A 21,887-nucleotide genomic window follows, 5' to 3' on the forward strand; every position below is an offset into this window, starting at 1 on the left:
AAATGCAGTAACATATATTCTAAGCCCACTCTTACACCCTGTTAGACTGCCAAAACATTTTAAACTACATAATCTTTTGGAAGAGGCATAAGAATATCCCCTTAGCTTAACTCTGATACATCCTTTGTGTTTGCTTAATCCTTTCTTTCAGCAGAAATTGACCAATGGAAGTCTTTTCCGTTATCAGGAAAGGAAGTTTCTGAAATAGTACATATGAGAATGTTTTTAGGATTATCGCACAATCAAATATCTGTTTTTATCCCCTTCATTTTTCTCCAGGATGACTGAAGTCATATTACTTTTAATTTAATGACTGATATGTTTTCCTTATGAGATTTTTTTAAAATGTAATACTCAAACCTGAGCATAATTGACAAGACTGTTCCAACTGAAGACCCCAGGTTTGAGTACACATTCTTAACGAACAAAGACTAGTTTTTCTAATCCTGTTGCTTTTCTTGCTTGTAGATATGAACATTGAAAGACAGCTGCAGATTTTTCAGTTGAAGTGTTCACTTTAGGAGCATACTTACAGATCTGCAGAAAGTGATAAACTGACGATCAGCTCATTGTTCAATACTCTTATATTTCTTTTAAAAGAGTAATACCAGTTGTTGCACTTTTAAAAATAGATAGACTTCAGTAACTCCTCTAGAGGTGCATCTTCTGATGCCAATTACAACAGACCATATAATCTAGTCTCATTAACTGTTAAACCTTTTCACCTAAGGATTTTATTTGCTTAAAAGCACAACTTGGAAATTACTTATTCTTTGGTTATCTAAAAAAATTTCTATCTACTTTATTGATGGCTTTGCTAATCAGCTTTGGAACAGAAAATAGACTATGATGAGTCTTAATAAGCCCCAGCTGAAATTATTTATCAAATTAACTAAAGAATTTTATTCTTTTATAATTTAATTTTTCTCTGTATATCCAGTTTTCAAAGTTACTAGAATTTAACTTTATAAATTAAATAGTGGAAACATTGCTTCAGTGATGCACAGATTGTATACATATAGCTCAGAAAGATGGAAACAACTTGTTTCTTGATTCCATTTTTCCCTTTCATTTTCACATGAGAGCAGGGTAAAGCAACACCTCTACACTGATCCAAGCAATAGGGAGACATCAGAGCCATCATAACTGCTGTCTTGAGTTTCCTTATTGGGAAAGGTAGAATATGATACATTTTTGATCCTTGGGTAATGCACTGAGCTAGCATACCACTTCTGACGGAATGAAATTCAAACCTGCTTTCATGTCATGTCTCCATACACAGCTTGTGCTTACTGTGGGACTCCTCGCTGTAGTAGTGTATCTTTACACTGTTGTGGCATTCAACTTCTTCCGCAAATTCTACAACAAAAGTGAAGACGAAGATGAACCAGACATGAAATGTGATGACATGATGACGGTAAATAAAACATCATTAGCATGCTTCAAATTTCATCCTGAATTTTTAAATGGATACTTTAGATAAAATTATAAGCAAGGAGGGATGTTTTTGTTGTTAAATTGGTGGGTCTCCTCTTTTTGCTATATGTCATTTTGAAAATGTGAATTCTCTTGAAATTCCCTCTGCATTCTCCAGTGGTCTAAACTCAGCAGTAGATAGATGACATTCACCAGTATAGGAAGATATTCTGGATTTTTCTCCTAAATACTGTTGTATAAGATTTGCAACTGTTTTACATGTGAAGATGGCAAACCCTTAAAGTATATGGAAGAAACTTCATGACAAACTAGTCAGCCCTGCAAAAAGAAATTGTGTTGTTGCAGCACAAATAAACCCAATTTGTTCCCAATGTTTACAAGTATGCAAGCTCTCCCTATCCTTACTTAGGTTATATGAAGTATATGATGTTTAGCACTAGTTATAAAAGCCTGCTCAAAACTGCTTACAATTGGTAATTTAGTCATGAACTAAGAACTCAAGGGTCAGTAGAGGAGGGGGAAATTAAAACTTATTATGAGTGATAATCTAACGCCACTAATTTCCCTTCTAATTTCCACCAAATAACAGAATATTATTTGTCATATTAAAAGATACTCTACAGATAAGTATTATAGTATGAAGAGGATTTGATTTTCTTACTGTATAAAGAAAACGGTACAAATTCAGGTATTAAAAATTTAATATTCTGAGTTTGTGGACAGCTCATTTCTTCCCTGGAATAGTCACTCTCTGCCCTGTGTTATATGCCAAAGAGACAGTAAAATACATCAGAACAGAGGTGTGTCATAGACTTGACAAAATTATGTTCCCTATTCTTGAACTTTCTTTCAAACCCTCAGTGCAAGTCAGACATGCAAATGATAGAAATTATGAAAAGTGCCCAAGTAGTATTATTTGCCTCGTCCCTGTGCAAATGATAGAAATTATTAAAACTGCCCAAGTAGTATTATTTGCCTCGTCCCTCTGTGAGCTGGATACAATGTCTGGTCACAAAATCGATGTAGGAGTAATTGGAATAATGAAACTATATTATATTTTAAACCACTCTACCAAGTGAGGTAAATCAATTCCATGTTACATTTTTAAGTATGATTAAACAGTACTAGCATCTTATGTCAACAGCAAAGTTGCATTATAAAAATGAATGTGTAGTTCTGTTTAGTGTTTGCTTACGAAAGACCACATTTGTCAGGTTTTATGCTGATTATTTAACACCAGCTTTGCTGTCTAATATGACTTCTGAACACTGGCTAGCTTTATGGATTTCCATTGTTTTTAACCCACATTGTGTGACCGAAGGTGGTTTACAAAATTCTGTAGCTGATTCATACAGGAACATCAGTCACTCCAGCAGAAAAATCCATTCTAATATACTTACATAGCTTAAATATCCAGATTTTTAAAAGATTTTTCCATGAAGACTTGTACGTTCAAAAAATATGACACACAGCAACATTTTTGTAGAGTGATTTCTTCCACATCCATATGTTTCCCAGATCATAAATAATTTATGATATAGTAAACCAGAGATCTAGTATTGCAAAATGAGGTTATCCAGAAACCACCTAAACACAGATAGATCTACCTGTTGTGAATATGTCACTATTTATTTTATGGCAATATTTGCCAACATTTCTAAACTCCATTACAAGACTTTAAAAGATGTCCTCTGCTTACTCAGAGCAAGCTAGAACCTTGGGAAACAATATATGGGGTAGAATATAGTTGAATGCAGTAACAAATACAAGAAAAATGCCCCCTAAATGGTCTTAGTCTGTAAGTAAGACCTAGGGAGTGAGGAGAGGGTAACAGCTGATGCTGACTCCCCTTCTAAGTAAGTGTACTGAAGATGTATTCATATTAGTTAAGACAATAACAGATTTTTGGTGCAGTGTGTGTGATACATGAAGAATTATATTATGTGTTCTTTGTTACTATAATTTGAGAAGAGAACTAGCAGAGCAGAATAATTTTTAAAAAATCATTAATGGTAAATATATCTGTAATTTTCCTCTCTTTTTTAGTGTTACCTGTTCCACATGTATGTGGGTGTAAGAGCTGGTGGTGGCATTGGAGATGAAATTGAGGATCCAGCTGGAGACCCTTATGAAATGTATCGAATTGTCTTTGACATCACATTTTTCTTCTTTGTCATTGTCATCCTACTGGCCATTATTCAAGGTACTGTCACTTAGCAGAGACTGTTAGAGTTGAGTTTACCTGAGTTCTGCAATGTATATAAACCATATTTGTTTGAGGTAAACTTAGCAGTATTGCTATAGACACTTATTTCTGAGCTGATAAAATCATTAATTCTGAAAGTAATAATTTTATATGTAATTCATTAATAATGCATTGTCCCAGGTACTACACAAAGCACAAGAAACATACCTTACCTGGGTTACAGTGTTTATGAACACTTTGACAGCTATCCAGCAATGACACACCTTGATGTGATGCCCAAAATGATCTGACTCTATTATTAATATGTTGGAAGTGGAGGAATGTGAAGAAGCATCACAAACTGGCTGGGGTGCCTGTGGGAGCAGAGTTGTCTTTGTTGAACAGGAGCTGGGATACAGGATTTCCATGAGAAGGGTAATGAAAACGAAATTCTTTCATGGGAGCAAAAGAGACGAGATTATGGAAGCTTAGATTGACCTAAATCTAAGTACACAAAAGCCTTCCCACTCTCAAGATTGTACTTCTATGTACAAGGAATTCTTATTGCTAGGAGTGCAGTGTAAACAAATGTTAGATGTCTGGAAATTGACAGACTGTAACTTGAATTGTTCAACCTAGACATAAGTACTCTGAACTCCAAAGACAGTGGAGGATGTCTGGCAGATATTACTTGAAATATGACTATTGCTGAAGTACTGAAGTGTTGCTACTTTTCCATTTGAAATAGGTCTGATTATTGATGCTTTTGGTGAATTAAGAGACCAGCAAGAACAAGTGAGGGAAGATATGGAGGTATGAATAAGCACACAACATTTTTCTTTACTTTTATTCATCTAGATTTTTACAAGTTAAAACAGTGCCTTTGAGTTAAAATTCATTTGTAACCACAACTTGTGTTTCCAGACCAAATGTTTCATTTGTGGAATCGGCAATGACTATTTTGACACAACTCCACACGGCTTTGAAACACATACTTTGCAAGAACACAACTTGGCAAACTATCTGTAAGTATATTTTACTACTGGAATTATGAGAGAGACCTTTCAGCTCCAGAGCAATTTAAGGGCACACATTGCTGAAGACCCTAAGACATAATTCTGTAGAACTGAGGAATTTTTTCTGGTCTCCCCTCCTCTACTCCACACTGATGCTTATCTTTGAAGTGCTCACTTTAAACATGAGCTACCTTACTGGAACGAGACCTGAAGGCACACCAACTCCTTCTACCTCTGGAAGGACACCCAGATACGTGGAAGGATAGGGAACAACAGTTTAGTAAGTTGCTTTACTTTGGAAATTCTGATTGTGCCTTCTGGGAGCTTGGTAATGTTGATGAGACTATTGAAAATCAGACTAAGTTTGACAAAAAGAAAACCCAAACCAAAACATCAAAACAAAACAAATAAGCATTTCTGGAAGATTCCTGAAAGATAAACTACACAAAATAATGTACAACTCTGATCCTATACTTCTTTAGTGATAGTGCGGCCTTCCAAAACCTGAAAGCAATCAGGAGTTCTATGTGTTTAGACTATTGCCCAGACTCCCAAAACAGCAATCTCCTACTTTCATTAGTAAATACAGAACAGACCAAAGAGGATATTTAAAAGTTAATTTGGTGGCATTAGTTACTCACGCAACAACGATAATTATATGAGCATTGTGCCAGCAGAACCAAAGGAGCTGAACTGGTGATATCTTATAGAAGTCTGGCTTTGGAATACTGCATCTGAACTTTCTAAATTAAAAAAAAAAAAAAAAAAAAAGAAAAGAAAGAAAGAAAAAGTGTGCCATGTGCCTCCTAGAGTGGAGGCTGCATTATTCCTTCTATAGCAACTGACACTGCAAAATCAATGCACATTCCTTTTGTGAGGCAAATTTCCATTTACATCCATAGTTGTACCAGTCTACAACCTCCAGGCTACATTGAATTGCTTAATTGGTATATGGGAACCTGTAATTCACAGTAAATTAAAAATGGCCATTTCCTAATATTAGAATATATAGTAAACAATCTTTAGAAAAGGCTGCCCTTTAATTAGACAAATGTTAAAGTCGGTATACATTCCTTTCTTTACAATGCAAGCACATACCAAGCCATTTCCTAATATTAGAATATATAGTGAACAGTCTTTAGAAAAGGTTGCCCTTTAATTAGGCAAATGTTCAAGTCGGTATACGTTCCTTTCTTTACAATGCAAGCACATACCAAGTTTAATTCTAAATGCACTGCATCAAAAGAGGCTAACCAAGAGCTGTGTTACATGTAAACAGACCATTGTTAGTACTCTACAGCCTTCCTAATTAGGTCGAGCTCTCTGCAGTTGAGTGTGCACAGGCATCTGATCTAGAGGGGCTCACCTTATGAGCTGCATGGCAGGAGTGGTTGGAAATCTTGGTGCAGCTGAGTATTTGCCACACTTCTATCTTCTTGTGTGGTAGCCATAGTAACTTCTTCCAAGGTGAGCTGTTGGAGCATATGTGTATAGGAGTTGGCATATGCCTAAGTCAGGTATTGCTCCTAGCACTAAAATGAAGAAAATTCTAAACCACGTTTTACCACTTCTACAGGTTTTACATCTGTTAGCACTTCTGCAGAAGTGCTGGAGGATAGAATTTTCACCTATAACATAAGCACTGTAGACACCTAGAAATATAATTACTTTGCTGGTTGGCATAATCTCCCCCACATATACGCCCTCTAGGAAAGGTTAGGCAGAGATGTTACGCTTTCTGCATTAATACCTGCTTCATGTGCTTGTTTCAGGTTCTTTTTAATGTATCTCATTAACAAGGATGAAACTGAGCATACTGGCCAGGTGAGTAGAAAATAAAAATTGTTTTTCTTAATATGATTTTTTAAAGTTTTTACCTTCTTCAGCCTTGTAGCTGTGTACCACCAGGTGGAACTGATGTACCACCAAGGAGTGGGGATGATGCCACCCTCCCCGAGAGTCTTCTGCAAGTGAAAGAAAAGAGTTAAAAAAAATGGAGGAGGTGGGCTGCAGCAGTGTGCTATTCTACCCAGCACTGAACTCTGCCAGAAGTCAGTTACTAAGAATCTTACTGTCTCTTATCTCTGAAATGAAACCTTGAAATATACCAGTTGTAGTTTATTCCAAAAAGATTAAGTAGTTAAACTACTATCTTTTTAGTCCAAATCCATATATATTTGTATATAGATAGGTATATGGATGTGTGTGTGTATATTTAGTGTTCTTAGGCCCTAAATGTAAATAAAAAAGAAAATAAATAGGATTTAATTATATCTTATCACAAATAAGAAGCTGTAACGCGAACACTACAAAAGTACCTTACACTTCAATGTTTCCAAGCAAAGTAAAACACGCTTTACATATACAAATTGTGCACAGGTTTGCTCTGATATAACTAGACTGATTAATTTACCCTTACGCAGTTTTTCTAGTAGGGCTTGAATTTCAGTAGTACTGAATCAAGGAAAGGGCTGAACAATACTTACTTTTACAAATGAATCCCGAGTTACAATCTTTGAGTTTCAATGTCTTCACCGTTGTACTCCATGGTAACAGGCACAGTAGCCAGTTATTGTTAAAACTTTATCTAGAGCACTAACTGCAAGTTGTCTGTTAAAATAAATATTCTTTATCATTTTCAGGAGTCATTTGTGTGGAAGATGTACCAAGAAAGATGTTGGGATTTTTTCCCAGCAGGGGACTGCTTCCGGAAACAGTATGAGGATCAACTTGGCTAAGAACACAAAAGAAATAATCTATTCATGAACTCTAAAGATCCAGTATACAAAAAAAAAACCTTATTTTCTTTTCATGGTGTAATTTCACAGCTTGTATTTGCTTTAAATGTCTTTAAACTTCAAGACACACATAAAATTTGACACTATTTCTTGGGCTTTTTGTACCAGGTCTTTTGTTGGAATTGTTGGAATTTTAATTAGAAAAGAGAAAAAAACTATGCCAGATTAACTTAAGCTTTCCAGTTCAAACATGGTCTGAAATGATAACTTTTTAACCACATCATTAACCTAGTGTTTGGCAGTACAGTTGAAAGGGCTAAAAGGTGTATTAATTGCACAACATTTGACATTTAAGAACTTGAACATCAGAGGCCATGCCTCAGAAAAAAAATGTTTTAACTAACTGCTGTCCAGTTTTCCCCCCCAGTATTTAATAGTGAATGTACTAAGATACAGCTTGAAAAGCTTTAAGCAGTTAAAAAGAAAACATTTTCAAACACTTCGTTGACCTTGAAACATGAAGTGCCTTAAAACTTCTGCAGACATAGCTATGCAAACTTTTTATTTATGTTAGTGTTCTAAATGAACAGATCCATTAACTGTATTGCTTTTCTGTCCTTCTCTATGAAATTGCACTTGAAGTTTGTTTATATACTACCTTCAATAACAGCTTATTAGATGCTGCTGTTAAAAAACATACACTGTATCAAAGTGAATACAATTTAAATTTTAGGCCAAAATAAAACAACGCTCTATGGTCACCTGCAAGTAGAAGCTGCTAGGATTATGCATTTTTTTTCTTCTAATACAAAGTGGCCACTGCAATAAACTATTATGAACCAAATACTACCTTTGCTGTCTTCTTTCTCATTTTTTTGACAATGTGGAGATGTGGCATGAGGATGGTGACTAAAAACACAGGTATTCATTGTTCATTCATTGCTTTATTTTAAGGACTACGTAGCACAAGTACAAGTTGAAATAACTGTCTGTTCTCTTAGTGTGCTGTAACCTGCATCTTTAGCAAAGGAAATGCTCATTTCATCACAAATTTTTGACCTTTATAGGAATATTAGTCTTAGACAATTTTCAATCACATCTAAATGAACTTTGGTTGTAGCAAATTTTAGGTGCCAGCAAAGAAAAGCAGGCATTTGGCATACTGAACAAAAATAAACAGATAAAGGAAATAATGAGGCAATAAAGGAAGATTCACCTTCCTACGTAACATTTGCTATATTCTATTATTCACATAAGAAAATTTGAGCTTCAGGAAATCATTCTGTCCAGCCAGTCTTCAAGCTCTTCCTCAGTAACATTTTTAGATGTACTTTGCTGTTGCTGTGATGCTGTAATCTTCTCTTCAGGCATATCTACTTTTAAAGGGTCTAGAAAAGTGAAAAGAACATACTTGAAAAATCTGGAAACAATTCCATACCCGCTGTTTGTCACGGATCATTTTGCTGCTTTTTTAATGCACAACTGACTCTATTTAAACAAAATCTTTCGTGAAGAATGACAAGTCATATTCCAAAAACAATGGTAACAATTAAAAAAAAAAAAAGACACAGCTTAATAAACTCAACCAGAGCAATGTGGCTTCCATCTGATTCGAGGGGAGCAGCAGACATTATTCATGAACCCACTACTGCAGTCTGCTTGCAATGCTGTCCAAGGCAGAGTTTACTTTAATGCAGGAGAGGAGCAAGAGGCCACAGCAGCAGCTTGCCCTGCATGATTACTACAGCATGATATGATTCCATATTCTGATAGCATTGTTTTCTTACGGGAGTCACACTGTGCTTTAGAGGGGAAAGCGTGACATACCACTGAAATGAAAGAGCATTTCAAGATTGTCTTCAGTAAAGAGGCTTCCTGTATTGCTTCTGGAGCCATCTTACATATTCAACTATATGGGACTTAATTTTTAAAATAACAACAAGAAAATCATACACAAAAAATCAGAAATGCTAAAAATTCTTTTACAGCATTGTGGACTGGGGAGGAGTAGCAAACCATCTTCATCAAAACTAACAAACAGAAGTATAACTTCTACAAAAGCAAATAAAAGGAAGGGTTTGCTGATTTTTCTGAAATAATATTACCTTTTTTATACGTTTTGTTTCCAGACTAAACTTAATTTTGTAAAATCAGTGCTACTAAAATTTGAAAATAGCATTTATAACAAGCCATCAGAAATAGCTGCCACGTCTTCTGTATACTGTTATTAGCACAGGGAACCTAAGGGCTGACAACATTACATAAAAACTTTATCTTTCTCTAGCAGTACTTTTTTTTTTTTAAATTAAAAATTTTTCTGAATTCTTCTGGAGAAGAATTTATCTTAATGCTTAAAAATGAACTGATAATGGTGAAACTAGTTCAATGGTGAGTTAAAATTGAAAAGGAACAAATAGATCAGAATATAGCCCCAGATAAATGAAATGAAGTAGGACAGAGATGATGGCAGCAGTACTGTTGACTGGCTATTCAAGAGTTCAAAAACATCACCAAAACAGAGAGCAATGGAAATAATTAAATAAGGGCATGTTGGGGAGAAGAGAAATCTTACCATTTTCCTTATGTTCCATTTTCAAATCTTTTTCAGTTGATACGCTGTAGGATAATGCAGCTGACACAGGTCTGTTTTCTGTATTGATAGGAGCATCTAGCTTTAGGAGAAGATCTAGTTCTTCATCCAAATGGTCAGTCTCTTCATTTGAGAGTGGATGGACCCTTTGAAGTGGTGATGCTGCACTTGCCCTAGGACCATTTTTACTTCCGGGCTCTGATGGAGCAATAGAATCACCAACAGGATGGGAGACCAACACTGTTTCACTCTGAGCCAGAGACTGTCGGAACAGAAGCTCTCTCCTCTTGCTGTCTTCAATAATTTTAGATTTCATCTGTGGGAGCTCTAAAGGTGTTGATGCCTAAGAGTATAAGAAAGGACTTGAGTTTTTCTAATGGTTAACTCCCTTTTTACTGTTCTAATTTGGATTGTAATTCATGTAAAATGCATTTCAGCAGAAATTAATTCAGAAATAAACTAAAGTTATCTTGATTGATTATACTTTTACAGAAGCAACTACAAAATACAAACTTCTTTTATCCCTTATTACAGAATATGAGATTGTATGCTAAACCATCAAGTTCCATTGTTTCATAAATCCTTCCTAGAGAGTTACTTCTTTAATTAATTAATCTGTAATGAAATCCCATCAATATTCAGAATTTTCAAATTCTGAAGTTAGAAGTTGGCTAGAAACATTATCCTACGTTGGGGCCTCCCTCCAAAATTGCAGTCTTGAAGCAAACCATACATACCACAGGGTACTGAAAATCATTTAGCAAAAGTTGTAGCATATAGCTGCATATTTTGAAAAATGAAACCAAATTAGAAAACATTATCAAATAGTGAAACAAGAAACAGCAACTCATTATTAAACTGTGGAACACATTCTGCTTTTATCAGGATGTCCTTAGCATTAATAACACTGCAGCGTATCTGATGACCGCATCACCGGTCAGAATGACAAGACAAAGATTAAATGTCATAACGCACACTTTATAACCCTGGTAAAAGTTAACACCATGACCAGAACTCTTCAGAAGAAAATTGGATTTGAAAGTAATATTTGTTTGCAGAGTCCCTTAGACATCACATCTGCAAACATATTTGAGCTTCTTTAAGAAAGAACATAGTTGTTTCAGTCACAGAAGCACTTTGTGCAACTCCAAATGGAACTAAAAATTTCTTCTGAAGGGTAATATTTCTTTTTCCTTGCTTGAGCAGATGGATTTTTTTTTAAGAATTTTGGTTTTATATTGTTGAAGTTTGACCCTGGCTAGTAGCAAAATACCACAACAACCATTCACTGGTTCTTTTGCCCTTGCACAAATATTTTCTTTTTCACAGCTTGAAGAACGAATCTTTCCTAGTATTCTGTTGCTTTTTTTTTTTTTTCCAACCAGTGCATAAATAACATTTTCTTCACCTGTTTGACTGACAGTTCTACCTGTTCTAACACAGATGTAAGTTTGACTCATGGAATAAACGTGTATGTTGATATTAGCTATGTAGAAGAGTAAATCACAAAATAATTTAACAGGAAAGAATGTGAAACCACTTTCAAAATTTTGGTGCAAGCTTTGAACAGCTGCTAACAAGAGAAGCAAATACAAAAAAGCACAATCATTCCATGTCAAACAATCCAGTACCTGGTATTGCATCTAACGTGCCATACCTTGAAGTATTTTGTTTAAAGCCAACAAATCATAAAAATTGCTGATAGAGGGGGGTGTCCTGCATTACATGCCATTTGACATGCCAGCCTCAAGAAATGTATTTGCTTATAAAATATATTCTACTTATGTTTGAAGACCACGTTTAAAGTAATAATTCTTGCAAACATTGTTTCCCTTAAAATATCTGCATACTCTTGTGAAAATTCACAGCATTACCTGCACAAGTTCAGCAGCTACATTCAACCTCAGATGTAGAGGCAATTCCTGAAGGGCCTGGGCCAAAGACTGACCGTCAACGGAAAGTGCGGATACCTGAAATATAATTCAACACATGCATACTTGTATTAAAAAAAAAAAAATGAACTAATAATGACTTTAATCCTTTACATTCCCCTGTTCCACACATTCAAGGAATGTGAAGAACAATCTAATGAAATACACAGGAATTCATATTTTTAAGTTACACATGTACAAAGCAGTTTGGCTAAATTACCATATAAACACCTACAATGCAAACAATCACTTCAGCGTTTAAAAACAAGGTATAAATTGAATGCTCCTTAGGCAATGCCTCGACTATTCAAAGTAGGAAATAGTTCTGCAATTTGACAGTGTCATAAGAGGCTTTTCCAACTCCAACATCTTTTAAACTGCCAAGCTTTCTGTGCACTAGGAAATCCCATTCTTTAGTGAGTTGCTACTATTGTCTAGGCTATCAAACCATGTAGCTTGTGTGTAGCTCTGCTGGTTTTAATGCCTAAACAACATGGCCCTTTTGATACTTCCCCATCTTTTAAAATGGTGTTTCGATGGTTACAAAGGCAACAAACTATAGTTACATACACTTCTAAAACGATACTCAAGAAAGATACTCTACTGCTGCCTAGTTGCTTAAAAGGTGGAATTGTCACTTATTAATGTGACAGGTAATGAAGTTCCTTTTTCTCTTGACCCCCCTTTTTTTGTCTGTAAATTATTAAAAAGAAATTTACACAAAATGGACCAGCAATGCTTGATGTTTTTACAGAACATCCTGGACTTTGGTGGACTTAAACAGATTTTGAGCCTACAGTACAGCAGAACATTCTGAGCACATTCACCATCAATGAAAAAGATAATTTGTTATGCATCACATATTTTAAAATCTGAGAACAAAATGCTTAAGTTCAGTGTATACTCTAATTTTCATGGAAGCAGAGAAGCTTATTCTAAATCTATCTTTAAAAGACAAAAGTTTGTCCCTCTCAATATGGTATAGACTGGCAGAGACATTCAGAAGTCCAAATACTCATAAATTAGGAGAGTGTGTTTTGTGCCATACTGTAAGAGATTTGTCAAAGGAATTCACACTGCTCCCAAAAGCCAGTCATCAGCATGGCTTTTACTCCTGCACACACAGCAAGAATCAACATCACAGTGTGTAAAATAAATTTAAAAAAGAAACAATGCAGGTGGTCTAACAGTTTCTTATATCCCAGTTATGGTTCTGGTATCCAGTCATGAGAGTTAAAAGGACCAAACAAATATCTGGTGATTACAATTTTTCTTCTTTACCAACAACTGTATTTTACAAAGGGTTAGTGATCACCATCAAAGATGATTCAATGGTACAAATAACCCCAAAAAGTCTTTGAGGAGCAATTCTTATTGTCCAGCAATGAACTCAAGCTTCAAGCTTCAGAAAACCCAGTTCTTTTGACAGATATTGAAGATCAAATATGGCTTCTGCACATTTGCAAAGGACAAATACATACAAGGGAATGGTATGAATCTGGTAACATAAAAAACTGGGAAAAAGTCAACTATCATTGAACAGCATTTGAGTGCCTTTGGGAAGAGCTGAGTACACTTGCAAAAAGATTGCTGTGAATGAACATTGTGAATGAAGGTGAAAATGGAGATGAAGATGAGAAAAGGCTGAGGCTGAAGGAAGAGAGAAATTTGGAGAAACAGGAAGAAGGAATTCAAGATCCTAGCAGAGATTTCACTAAAAGTGGTGTCTGAATAAAAAACAAACAAAGGGATCAAAGCAGTATTTAATAAATTATAAACACTTCATGGCACATGTAGTTATTTGTTCAAGAAACTAAGCAGAGGCATACTTTGTTGCTGGAATTGCCTTTTTTTACTGAAAAATCCAAATGATTATTCACCTCCTTGATTTTTTAAATTGCAGACAGTGTTCTGAAACATTTTTATTGCATTTTATCAATATACAGTAAAGCAAATCCAGATCTACTTTCTGTAACAATGAGTAAACTGAAAATTTGTTATTGTTGATGTCACTGTTACATTTCCATTCCACATCTGAAACTGATGCCTTCCCATTGTGTTCTACAAATAATAAGGAATGGGAAATATCAAGTCATTCTGCAACTATTTTTATGCCTTTTTTGCTCTATTTTGTTCCATTGTAATCACTTCATGTCACAACTCTCTAATCTTGCACATCATATATAGACAGGCAAAGAACTAGAAGAGCTAGTGAGCTAAGAGGCAAAGGCAAGGAATTTGGCAAAGTGGATCTAGGATGAAAATCAGACCTGGATCCAGTTTTCAGGGAAAAGAAGGATGGGCCAGAAACAAAAAGGAGATAACAGGCTGAAGACCAGAGAGAATGTGAAAAATCAGATAATGCCATTAAACCATCTGGCCCAGGATACTGGACTAAAATAAGAAATCAAAGGAAGGGTAATGGCAACTATTTCAAACTGACATAAGAACAGTGAAAGACAGGAAACAGTTTGAAACAACAAATTTAGATGGGACAGGACAAATGACTGGTTTGGCAGGGACAGAGGCAAAAGAACGTGCCCTCCACAGCGCGCTTCACAACGAGCAAGAGGTTGGACCGGCTCCAGAACTGTGCAGTCTCGTCACTGGCAGCTAGAATAATATTTGTAAAATCCACTGGCAACATGCAACTTCACTCTGCTCACAACGGCTTTAGCCATTCAGAAATTAATTAATGTGTTTCAATCACCAAAATGTTATAATGACAAGCCTACAAGGAAATTACAAAGAACTTAATATTCTGGAAACTGACATCCTGCGCACTAGGAGCAGGAGGAACTGATAAGAAAAAAAATACACACTGAAAGACCGTATCCCACTGAACAAACATATGACTGTTTAAACAAATGCTGCACTTGGTTTTATTTCATCATTTTAATTTGACTTGGCAACTTTAATGTACCATTAAATATCACTTCCCAGGGAATAATTATTGTCTCTATTTTAGGAAATAAATAGAAAAATTTTAAAATTTGAATACATATATATGTTTCAAGAAGCACTCAAGCAGTTTCACAGAAATTTTAAGAAAAGCTTGGAAGACAAAAGCATTTATCTTGCAATAATTTAGGTGAATTACATAAGGAAGACAGCTGCAGAGATTAAAACACTTTCCAGTATCCTGATATAGACAACAGCAGACTCCTATTGTTTTACCCCTTTTTTATTCCAGCATAAAGAATACACATATAAATAATTTAAAATCTACTTGGTCTCATAGTCATTTTGGAGGTGCAGTTGCAACCAGAGGATATGAACTGTTAATTTGAAAGAACTTGAATATACTCATACACATTTTGTTACAGTCATTTTACTAAACTATTTTCTCTGGAATACAGCTGAAAAAGGAAGGCTGACCGGCTGTGACAAAGCAAAGCAAAGTGACAGTTCCTTATTTTCCCTTCACTGGATGGATTTGTTTGTTCTTTTCTTCCAACACTACTTAAAATCCTAGCCTGCTGCTTTGATTAGTCTTCAACAGAAAAATAAAAGAAATGACAAGACCCAAGAGCCTCCAGCATGAGAGATAAATATACAGAATGAAGGGTGCTATTATTGTATTAAACAATTTGTTGCTGAAAGCACAACTGCCTAGGTGTTCTGTGCCAGGTGATTATCCATACAAACTCATTTGAATTATGATTCTCTTACCTGTTTATGGCATATGCTTTCTCTATCCCATTCTTTCTCATCAGCAAATCGGAACTGTGTAAAAGAATCTCCTAAAGAAAAGAAACAAAAAATACAGTTATTTAAAAAAAAAAAAAAAAAGTAACAGGCTCTCTCCAAAGTTCCCAACCCTACAAAAGTGTAAATTCAATCAATAAATGTCACGTCTTCAACAAATTTGCATTTAATTTTAATGCTACTTGCACTCACAGTATTAAAGTTCTTTAAGCCAAAGTTCCATAGAAAGACCTTTTAGTCTCTTTTTTGCAAAACAGTAAGGAAAAAGGTGCAACAAAATCAAAAATCAATGAGGAGGTAGGTGATAGGTGCCATGTCACGAAGCGAGATTTTCATTGAAAAGTCCAATTTGGTCAACGTACAAGGAATACGTACAGTGTTCACAGAGTGCATTTTTTATGAACAGTTTTGAATGTGCTGTAGATAGACCTTATCTTATCAACATGCAACTCTCTCTTAAAATTGATTATAAATGTCCTAAAAAGGAGTTTGTATGGGCCAAGTAAAGACTTCTTCTTGTCTGGTAACTTAATTCTCCAGACTCTCTCTTCCTTGAACTAGTCCCTACTCCAGCATATCAAAAAAAAAGGCACTGAACCCTGAACTCCAATCCATATGCATAAGGGACTGAATTAAAAGAAACCTTATATAAAGCTAATTAAGCTACTTATGTAACTTAAGTTATAGGATCTTCTAGCCTCCTGCCACATTCCTCCAAGACAGTAGGAACTTCCTCTTACTATAGAGGGGACAGGGTTATTATTTTGTTTTAGATGCGATATTTCTATTGCAGTACCATGCTCAGTTGTGAAAGACAGCCCTATAAATTTATTCACTGAAAAAACACACAAGAATTCTAGGAATTCAAAAAAATTAGTCAGGTCTGTGACAGAGGAAACATGAAAGATTAGGGTTGCAAGATGATGGCCAAAGGTCTAGAGTAACAGAAAGCAAAGATGTTGCTGATGCAGAGTATGGGACACACGCCTTCTTGGACCACACAGTTTGAGAACAAATAGCTGTTTCAGGAGCTCTATTGGGAAGAAAAGAAAAACACCACCTGTCAAACTACTGCGTGAAGGAGATGAAATTTGATCTTGAGAATTGCAGATCACCTGTAAGTCATGAGGATTTAGTCCAGCAGTGAGTTGAGAAGCAACAGCTCACTCTCTCAACATAGAGAATGAATGTGCTAGAGGAATTTTTCAATGGCATTACCCACAACTGAGCATCTAACTTCCATTTGGCACTCAATATCCTAACAGCTATTCATACCTTTGACAAATTCCTGAGTCATGCCCTTAATCTTGCACACAAAATCCAACCATACAATGTGCTGTCCCTAAAATGGGCTGCTTTTCCCCTGTCTGCCTGTCCCAAAACGTAGGGGAGTTCAGCCTTTCAGCAATTTTACTCAATAGTGCAACCACCAGCCGGCTTCTGTTTTGCAAACAGAATGAATAAGCAGCAAAACGGCATAGTAACTGGCATATTTCTTTGCCAAAGAATAAAAAAGGGAGACCTAACCATCTCCCAGATGGAGTGTAAAATGTATTGGCCGTGGCTTTTTTAAAATATCTAAAGTGCATTTCTAATTCATTGCCTTTCACGTATGCTCACTGGGCATGCAATGTACTCATATACTCATCACACTATGTACCTGGCATGTCCATGATCGCCATCTTCAGAAACATTCCAGCAAGAAAGAGACCTCAGCTGAGTACTTATATAGATATTTATGACCATTACCATGTCCAGCTTGAATTTGCATTAGGTTTGTCCAACACTGGCGAGCATTACTGGGCTGACATACAACCTTGCCCGATCATCTAGGCTTTGGTTTACATTCAATGCCTCCAGATATTGCTGTTGAAAACAACCAGCATCAAACAGTGCAAATAATTAAAATTAAGCACTGAAATTAACATTTAGATACCTAAGAAGAAGCCTAATTTGATAAACGTTTAGTTCATATAATTCACAAACACCAGGTTCCACGACAGCTAAGTATGCTCAGCAGTATGGAAAAACAAGATTCTGTCTTAATGTATCTATCTGCACCAGATGCAAATGCTTAGCTTGAGCACTCTCAGTTGACTCACTGCTGACAAAGGCACCTTCCTCTCCGCTGCACATAGCGCAACAGTAAATAAATCCCCATTTCAAAATATCTAGAATGCTGCTAATAACTAAAGCTGAAAATTAAAGAAATCCAAATTCCTTCTTCAGTCTCGTGATTTTTAAATGGGTACAAAAATATGTTTTAATTTGCGTTTTAACAGTCATATTTTAAATGCTCAATTTAGTTACATATGTAAAGAAGTTTTATTGAAAAATAATTAAGTGATCCTCAAAGTCTTCGTTCTATTAGAACAAAGGCATAAGTATTTTCTTCCAATATCCCCAAGGCTCCCTCAGTTATTTCTCATGCTGTGTCACAGAGGAAATAATTTCCTCAGCTCTTACAAAGGAGTAAAATTAAACTAAGGGATTAGTCAAATGCTTTCAGTATCTGAGAATGACCAGCTGTAAAGCAGCTAAACAAACCTGCTTCATGAGGAAAATCCACTGGGATCAAGAACTTGTTTATGATTCTCCACACTCACAAAGTTGGTAATAACAGATCCTCAGTTTGATATTGTATTGCTGAAATAAAGGGCATGTCTTAAACTGTAGTTTAACTGGGCTCTTTAAATAAGTTAACAAAGCATGCCTTTCAAATGGAAAAGCAATAACTACAATTCACAGTAGCACATTTAATGCAAATTAGGTTAATGAGAATGTTGGTCTAACCAATTATCTTTTCACAAATTCCTTTACCCTGAAAATAACTTCCTTTTATGCCATGAATACTAATCAAATATCTTGCAATGACTCCAAGTTCCTTCCAACATAAAAAATTACTTTTTCTTCATGTGAATAGTTCTTATGTTACTTACGAATATCACTTGGCTTTCAAATACAAAGTAGCTAAAAATAATGCATTCAAGTAAACCTCACCCACCGTCTTTGGTAACATTCACAATAAACCTTAATACTCTTTATTGTATAAAATGTAACTTTATTGTGAAAGAACAGCAAATCTAAACTATGATGCTTTCCTACCACCTGAATATATTTTAAAGCTAAATCAATTGATTTCAATAGAACACGTTTCATAGTCTCACTAGCCCAATTATCTCTTCATACAAATATTCATTAAATAGCAGAATCAAACAAATCCTACCTGTAATCTCTAATAAATATTTTCCAATCTGTGAAATTATATGAGTATAAAAGTTGAAAAACTGGAAGAAAAACAGTTTTCAGTAGGAAAACTGACATATCAGTGGAATGATTTTGTTCATTTTAACTCTCTAATTCATTAAAAACAAAAGATGTAAAACATAACTGAAGATAGCGGAAAAAAATTCTATAGTCTCAGAGATTTTCAAATTGGAGGAGGGAGAACAAACAAACAACGTAACATCATCCTTCTAAGACTGCCGTGACTGTAAAGAAGCACTGCAAGGGCAAATATAAGACTCTAAACCAATTTTTTATGATAACTTACCTTCTCCTAAACAAGCTGCAATAATTTTGAGAAACTTACAGGGGGGTTTCCAAACTTTATTCATCTCCCATTTATTTTATTTTGGGAATTCAAGCCTCTGTCTACAAGTCTGTTTAGTCACCTAAATAATATGCAATAATTTCATGATGGCACTATGCAACTGAACCAAATAAACCACAACAGAAAACTACAACTTGGCTACATCTGGGAAATCAACAATGAGATCCAAAATATCTCAAAAAGCACAATCTATCCACTACATTAAGTCAAAGTTCTTCCCGAGTTATTAAATTGAGAAGATTCTTAGAACAGGTTTTAAGCAATTTTGCAAGTTTACCGTGCAAGAGATCCCTTTTTCTCTACATTGATCCCCAGTTCATCACTATTTATGAAGGATATAACATCAAAACAAGCTACCTGCCTGTTCCACCAGTCTTCTTCATGGGTTGCAATAATGCAGGAGGAAACAGATGTTATTTTTAAGGTGAAAAAAAGAACCAGATCCTCCAATGCAACACTTTTCTGAAGGGAAGAACAATCTGAATAGCAGAGTTTAGGCATGAATGATGCTTGAAATCTTATCCAACATCAGTGGTTCATAGAAGACTGACCAACTCTCCTGAGGAGTCGCGGGGAAGACAAGCAATGTATTCTTTGCCTTTTAATAGTGCATGACTCCATGTAGAAGGTCAAAGACAGAAATCTATAAATCAAAGCAAAGTTGGGAACTACTAAGTAATGAATTTTGAGCTAACTTACAAGCACAAAGAGAAAACTAAAGCTTACCTGTCTTTTGGGATGAATTAGGTGTGAGTCTTTCTCAAACTGGAGGAAAAAGCATGAGAAAGAGCTCCCATTCATCCAGGCCATGGCTTGCTCTAACCGGAAGATTTTGAAAACAGCATGGAAACAGCAAGAATCACAGTCTGGGTGCTTTGGAACATCACCAGAATGAAAAGATGTCTTTTCTCCTTACACAGTGTTTCCATATAGTGCAATTTATATATATATATACACACACATTATAGATATATAGAAATATTATCTACATATAATATGTATAGTAATTGTCTATCTGCAATTAATGCTCATTTTATATAAAAATTTATTTGGATAAATACTGATGAAGATTTCCTTTTATAGGACACCTCATGGTTTCCCTTTTTTTCTCTCTCCTATGAAAGGAGACTTACATATATGCAAATTCATACAAATATTCCTCCAACACTAGGAAATGTACGTTCTGCAAAGGTTTTACATGAATAATTTTATACACATCATAAACAGATAACCATCCAGATACGATAATTTTCCCACAATGAGGTAGCATATAATACTGAGAAACAGTTTTCTTTCTGGAAGACACAAAGCTTACAAAGACTCTTCATGGCAGTTCTAATAACATCACTGATTTCTATTTCTGCTTTTTAAATTTCTCTACTTTGGTAGAGTACACACTGTAACTTATTATCTTCTACTATGACTAAGGCTGTAATGTGCTATTTATGCAATTTGCCACAAGCATAGATTGAGTAATAGCAATTTTCAGAATGTGAGAATATATAAACAGATAAGACCCTGTAAGAATTCAACATCTATTAATTTTCTTCAGATACTATTAAGATCAGTAATATTGCAAGTCACTGCAAAATCTGTCTTTTATCAGGAACACGACAGGTACTGCCAAACATGCCTTCGCCACAAATACTTTAGCACAACCTACATATTTCCCTGGTTCTGCTGCTCACCAGTTGCACAGCCATGTATTACACACTACAGAAGGCTTATGCAATGGCTCAGCATAAAAATTCTAACTACCAGCAGAATACATATCTCAAATAAAATACTTTAGATAACATTCTTCTACCTTTAACAGTAGAATTTCTTGAGCTCTGTGCCAACATACTGTTGTCAAGGATATTTGTAGCCCGCACTGCAAACTATAAAGCATACTTGTAACCAGATTCAAAACCAACAATATTCTAAACTAATTCCCTGGCACAACTAAACAGTGTTACTAGTCACAATTTTAAAAATAATTATGTGGATTTGACCAAACAGCAGGATCATCTGAGCAAGGCTAAACAATGTCCTCAGAATTCCAAGGATCTTTGGAAATGAGTGCTGCTTCTGGAACTAAGTGTGTCTATTCATGAAGAACATAACTTCTTTAAAATGTAGAGAAACTGCAGCCTATTGAAATCAAAGTCAGATGTCAGTTTTTTGAATGAGGAGCAGGGTGAAGCCAACAAGTGCCAAAGAACACCATGGTTTAAAAAAAAATAAATACAAAACCTATCTCTTTTTATTAAAAGCAAAAGCAGAGCTTAACAACAGTGAAAACAGGGCAACAGAACAAATAAAATAATATTTGAAGAGGTTCAGAAAAACAAACAGTAGTACACATGCTTCTGCATGAACACCAGGTGACTAAGAAATAAGACAGAAGAAACTAGAATGCCTTGAAAGCTTCAAAAAGCTAAATGACAACAAGGGAATACTGGGAGCAGTGAAAGGAAGACTGTGGAGGACAGTGCAACACCAGCTGGATGTGTTTGATGGACAAATTAGTAGAAACTATATGAAATTTAACAGATGCAGATAAACATAATATTTGGGGGAAGAGTGAAGAAAAGGAAAGTTCTGCTGCAAGATCTAAGGCAAGCAGAATCTAAGGCTTCTGAAAGAAGCAAAAAATCATGCACGTAAGCAGGATCTAGTTCACATAA

At 35.4% G+C, this 21,887-nt stretch overlaps 2 protein-coding genes across 2 annotated transcripts in view; one reads left to right on the plus strand and one right to left on the minus strand.

The window, feature by feature from the left end:
• Positions 1 to 7,376, plus strand: part of LOC104471424 (ryanodine receptor 3-like) — a gene marked incomplete at its 5' end in the record, with an annotated part of 17,323 nt that extends 9,947 nt beyond the window's left edge. The window contains 6 exons of the mRNA XM_010086762.1: positions 1,283 to 1,417; positions 3,484 to 3,640; positions 4,371 to 4,435; positions 4,547 to 4,647; positions 6,411 to 6,462; positions 7,281 to 7,376. Coding sequence (XP_010085064.1) covers positions 1,283 to 1,417; positions 3,484 to 3,640; positions 4,371 to 4,435; positions 4,547 to 4,647; positions 6,411 to 6,462; positions 7,281 to 7,376 — 606 coding nt within the window. The remainder of the gene's footprint in view (positions 1 to 1,282; positions 1,418 to 3,483; positions 3,641 to 4,370; positions 4,436 to 4,546; positions 4,648 to 6,410; positions 6,463 to 7,280) is intronic.
• Positions 7,377 to 8,645: 1,269 nt separating this feature from the next.
• Positions 8,646 to 17,278, minus strand: AVEN (apoptosis, caspase activation inhibitor). Its single transcript, XM_010086763.1, has 5 exons — positions 17,266 to 17,278; positions 15,570 to 15,640; positions 11,841 to 11,936; positions 9,949 to 10,309; positions 8,646 to 8,764 (listed from the first exon to the last, which is right to left on the minus strand). The coding sequence occupies exons 1-5, from the start codon at positions 17,276 to 17,278 to the stop codon at positions 8,646 to 8,648; spliced, it is 660 nt and encodes a 219-aa protein (XP_010085065.1).
• Between the last annotated feature and the right edge of the window lie 4,609 nt (positions 17,279 to 21,887).

The sequence above is a fragment of the Pterocles gutturalis genome, unplaced genomic scaffold (assembly GCF_000699245.1).
Source record: "Pterocles gutturalis isolate BGI_N339 unplaced genomic scaffold, ASM69924v1 scaffold21381, whole genome shotgun sequence".
Lineage (NCBI taxonomy): Eukaryota > Metazoa > Chordata > Aves > Pterocliformes > Pteroclidae > Pterocles > Pterocles gutturalis.